This window comes from Nicotiana tomentosiformis, chromosome 4 (assembly GCF_000390325.3).
Source record: "Nicotiana tomentosiformis chromosome 4, ASM39032v3, whole genome shotgun sequence".
Taxonomy (NCBI): domain Eukaryota; kingdom Viridiplantae; phylum Streptophyta; class Magnoliopsida; order Solanales; family Solanaceae; genus Nicotiana; species Nicotiana tomentosiformis.
The window spans coordinates 54,322,842-54,328,354 of record NC_090815.1 but is presented as its reverse complement, the minus strand read 5'-3'; the positions used below and the strand labels follow the sequence as shown (position 1 = coordinate 54,328,354).

The following is a 5,513-nucleotide window of genomic DNA, read 5'->3' as shown; positions in this document are numbered from 1 at the left end:
ACCTAAGTACCCAAACCTTGCCGAAATTTCTTCCAAAAATTTGCCGTGAACCGAGCCCCTCGATCGGAAATGATAGAAGCTGGAGTACCATGCAGCCTTACTATTTCCTTGATATACAACTGACCATATTATTCAGTTGTGTCGATAGATTTAACTTGCAAGAAATATGCTGATTTTGTGAGTCGATCCGCAATCACCCAAATTGAGTCAAACTTGCGCGGAGTGCGTGGTAATCCTACCACAAAATCCATATTAATTATTTCCCACTTCCACCTTGGAATTTCTATGTTCTGTGCCAGCCCACCAGGCCATTGGTGTTCGGCCTTCACTTGCTGACAATTCGGACATCTTGCCACAAAGTCCGCTATATTTCTTTTCATATCATTCCACCAATAGACTTCCTTAAGATCATGATACATCTTCGTAGAACCTGGGTGCACGGAATACCTAGAAGTGTGAGCCTCAGTCATGATTCTTTCCCGGAGACCATCTACATTTGGAACACATAGCCTCCCTTGGTACCTTAGTGTACCATCATCCATGCCAAGATTAAAAGCCATCATTTTATGTTTATGAATCCCCTCCTTCAGTTGTACCGACAATGGATCGTCGTACTGCTTCTCTTTAACTTCCACGACAAGCAATGATTCAGTACTATTTTGCACAATTACCCTTCCTTCACTAGAGTCTGCAAGACGAACTCCTAAACTAGCCAATTGGTGAACCTCCCTGGCCAACGACCTTTGCATTCCTCCAAGTGTGCCAAAATACCCATAGATTTCCGGCTAATAGCATCCGCCACAACATTGGCTTTCCCCGAGTGATACAGAATATTGATGTCGTAGTCCTTGAGTAACTCAAGCCATCTTTTCTGCCTTAGATTCAATTTCTTCCGCTTGAAAATATACTGAAGGCTCTTATGGCCCGTGAACATATCCACATGGACCCCATATAAATAATGACGCCAAATCTTTAATGCAAAACCACCGCCGCAAGTTCTAAGTCAGGTGTTGGGTAGTTCTTGTCATGATTCTTGAGTTGCCTAGAAGCATAAGCTATAATCTTGTCATGTTGCATTAACACACACCCAAGTCTGATTCTCGAAGCATCACAATATACCACAAACCCATTTGTACCCTCTGGCATGGTTGACACCGGGGTCGTAGTCAATCTTGATTTCAACTCCTGGAAGCTCCTTTCACAAGCATCGGACCATTGGAACTTAACCGCCTTCTGAGTCAATTTAGTCAATGGAGAGGCAAGAGTAGAGAACCCCTCCACAAACTTCCTGTAATACCCTACTAAACCCAAGAAACTGCGAATCTCAGTTGGTGTTGTAGGTCTAGACCAATTCTTCACCGCTGCAATCTTTTGAGGATCGACCTTAATTCCTTCTCTGGAGACAACATGACCCAAAAATGTGACAAACTCGAGCCAAAATTCACATTTTGAAAATTTTGTGTTTAGTTGGTGCTGATGTAGAGTCAGCAAAACTATTTTCGGAATATCCTGCTCCCTGATCTTCAATTGGTGGTACCCGGACTGTAAGTCAATTTTGGAAAAGTACCTAGCACCATGTAACTTATCAAACAGATCATCTATTCTTGATAATGGGTATTTGTTTTTGATTGTGACTTTGTTGAGCTGCCGGTAGTCAATACACATCCTCACTGATCCATCTTTCTTCCTCACAAAGAGAACTGGTGCGCCCCATGGTGACACACTCGGTTAGATGAAACCCTTCTCTAAAAAAAACTTCAATTGTTCCTTTAGCTCTGTCAATTCTGCTGGTGCCATCCTATAGGGCGGAATACATATAGGCTACGTGCTTGGCATTACATCAATCCCACATTCAATTTTCCTATCTGACGGAATCCTAGGGAGCTCATTAGGAAACATCTCCGGAAATTCATTCACCACTGGCATAGACTCGCGTGTAGGTGCCTCAGCATCGGTGTCCGTAACCCAGACCAAATGATAGATACAACCATTATTTATCATCTCCGTGGCCTTAAGGTAAGAAATAAACGGCATTACATTATCCCCCTTCCACTCAACAACTGGCTCATTTGGAAATTCAAACCTCACAGTCCTAGTTCGGCAATCGAGCTTGGCAAAACATGAATAAAGCTAATCCATTCCCATAATTACATCAAAATCGACCATCCCCAGTTCAATGAGATCGGCCACGGTGTCCCGACTACGTACCGTGACAACACAACCCCTATAAACCCGTGCGGCCACAATAGACTCGCCAACCGCAGTAGATACAGAGAACGACTCAGGAAGTTGTTCCAGTTATATCCCAAATTCCATAGCAACATAAGGGGTAACATAGGACAAAGTAGAACCAGGATCAATAAGAGCATATACATCATGAGATTGGATAGTAAATATACCTGTGACAACATCTGGAGAAGCCTGTGCACTCTGGCAACCACTCATAGCATAGAAATGGATGGGTCCTCCTGAACTATGCGCACCACCCCTAGCTGCACCACGCCCTGCTGGTGCTGGAGTACCTCGAGTTGGAGGGGGTGCTGAAGATGTAGCAGCTGCAAAACTGGATGGCTGTGTTGTGCCCCTGCCCGTACCCTGGCGGGATGAACGACACTTCCTCTGAATATGACCCATCAATCCACACCCATAACATATAGGTAGGTCCATGTAACAGATCCCCAAGTGCATCTTCCCACACCTGGGGCATGGTGGGGTCCCCTGCTGCCCTGATTGGGCCTGAAATAACTCCCCTGCAGCTGACTGGGCCCTGTTGGCGCTGCACTGGCTGAAGACAGAGCAAAATACTGGGATGGCACTGATGACCCTCCCCTAAAAGCTGATCTCCCCCCACCAGATGACTCCCCAAAGTTGCTCGCGGACCGGGCCTTGATGGTACCATTTCAGTCCATTATGTTCTTCAACTTATGGTTATCTGTAGCATGAGAAAATTATACCAACTTCCCATAGTTCATACCTGAATTCATGGCAGCTATAGTGGCCTCATTGATAGCCAAGGGGCTAAGTCCCTGCACAAACCAGCGCACTCTAGCCTCTATAGAAGGCAACAAGAGAATGGCATATTTAAACAGACGCACGAACTCCATGTGATACTCCCACACACTTTTACTTCCTTGCTTAAGGTTCTCAAATGTTGCGGCACGAGCTGCCCTAGTCTCGACAGGCAAGAAATGGTCCATGAAAGTATCAGCAAACTCACTCCACCTCGCTGGAGGGCTCCCCTCCTCCCGAGAGTCCTCCCACAGCTAAAACCAAGAATAGGCCACACCTTTCAGGCGGTAGGCGGCTAACTCCACTACCTCTGTCTTAGTAGAGCGCATAATTTGGAGAGTCTTATGCATCTTATCAATGAAGTCCTGTGGGTCCTCCGAGGGGTTAGCACCCGTGAACGCCAGAGGATCCAACTGAAGAAACCTGTTTACCCTGGAACCACTAGAATCCCCTTTTTGGCTAGAAGAAATGGGTGCAACATTTGATCTCTGGGCTTGTGAAGCCACTATCTGTGTCAGCTTCTGGATAGCTCCCCTAAGATCCCCATCAGAAATATCTGAACCAAAAGCTGGGGCTGGAGGTGGAATCAAAATGTTAGTTAGAGGAACCAATGCACCCTCAGTAGGTGCAGGAACTGGTGTGTCCTGGTCCGGTGTAGTGGAATCAGGCAGTGTAGCAGTCGGGGGATTATCCTCACCCCTGGGTATTCACCTGCATCACCAAATAAAGGGTTAACTGCCACTCCTGAGGCGGCATTGGCTCCTTGGCCAGTTCTTGCTCTCTTCTTAGGTGCCATGTACTGAAAGTTAAAGGAATACACGAGTTAGAGGAGGAACAGTTTCACAATCCGTTTCATCACACGATCCAGAATAACAAAGAAGGGTATTATTCCTAAATATCCAAGTAGCCTCCAACTTATAGATGTGGTCGAATACACACCGATAAGGAGGACTCTGCTAGACACGGCTCCGAGACATCCTAGGACACTTTAAAACCTTAGGCTCTCATACCAAACTCGGGGAGCGCGACCGGCGCTCAACCGAGTGAATCCAGCCGAGCAAGCCTGTTAGATACTTTCTACCCCAAATTCACTCATGGAAAAAAAGGTGACATATATTCATTAATTATACAATAGGGAGATCATGAATACAATACCAAAACCTTTCTCTTAGTTTCTTCATCTTTAATATCTCAAAATACACACATTTTTATAGGTTAAAGTGGAACAAGTGATTGGTTCAAACATAAACATGAATTGTTTGACTTCCCCCAACACCGACATACAACCAACACAATGTCTACGGAGCCTCTAAAAGATACAAAGGAGTACAATGAAAGTGCCGGCAATAAGGCTCCGGCTATACCTCCAAACATGATAACAAAATGTACAAAAGATACATGACCCCGGAATGAGGTGTGGCTCACCAAGTACGCTGGGAGGAAGGTTTACTGCTATCGCTGGTCAATGCTACATGCTGTGGAACCACCTGCATCCATTAAAGATGCAGCACCCTGGGCAAAAGGGACGTTAGTACTATCGAATAGTACTAGTATGCACAACCAAACACCATTTTAATAGAATGAACAATAATACATGAAAGAAAATCATGATATCAATAGAAGCCTCAAACAACACTGAAACATCAAGTTAAGAACCACATAATTTTCAAGTCACTTTCCATGTTTTTAGGTGGGGAGCTCTTTAATTCCAGTACACCATTATTCTCAATCCCACCGTACTTTTACACGGAGTCCGATCACGGCTCGATCGGCTAGGCCGCCTCATTTGAGACATTAACCACAACCACAATTTCCAGCACAATCACCACCATGAGTGTGGCATGGAATCCTATCATGACCTGATCGGCTAGGCCGTCTCACCCGAGACATTACCTTTTCTATCAATCATCTCACGTCATACTTTCTTCACATCTATTCAATTCATCGGCACTTATGGCCACAATTATAATATCATTCTTGGCACTTGGCCGAATTTCATATTTCATGCTCCCCTTTTCATTTTCACACACTATTACCATTATCGACCACAAGACTCTTCAATTCAAGGCTTTTAGGTACACATTAGAGCAATTAAGAGTCTTAAACATATAGAGATTTTCTTCACATAATTTGGCATGATAACCATCACTCAAGCATAACTTGAAATCGTAACAATTATAACACTCACAGCCACACTTTGAATATATACTCAAAAGATAACATAGCATGAATAAATTCGTTTGAAACACATATTGAACATGTATCTCTCAACACAAGATTACCCGGGATAAGGGTTTTGATAATGATCAACTAGGGTCTTACATAACTTACATGAACACCGTGGAATTCGATTCTAAGAGAGGGGTTTAGCCAACATAACTCAATTGAGCTTCTTTAAACCTTTAAAACGTTCCGGAATTCTTAGCATCTTCAATCTATTTTATATATAGAACAAGTTGAACCAAAATTAGGAAGATTATCATGATTCTAGCTCATTTGAGCAT

At 44.0% G+C, this 5,513-nt stretch overlaps 1 protein-coding gene across 1 annotated transcript; it reads right to left on the bottom strand.

The window, feature by feature from the left end:
• Window positions 1-2,298: 2,298 nt before the first annotated feature.
• LOC138909710 (uncharacterized) lies at window positions 2,299-3,805 on the bottom strand. The gene is made up of 4 exons (XM_070200922.1): window positions 3,721-3,805; window positions 3,287-3,583; window positions 2,955-3,052; window positions 2,299-2,781 (listed from the first exon to the last, which is right to left on the bottom strand). The coding sequence occupies exons 1-4, from the start codon at window positions 3,803-3,805 to the stop codon at window positions 2,299-2,301; spliced, it is 963 nt and encodes a 320-aa protein (XP_070057023.1).
• Between the last annotated feature and the right edge of the window lie 1,708 nt (window positions 3,806-5,513).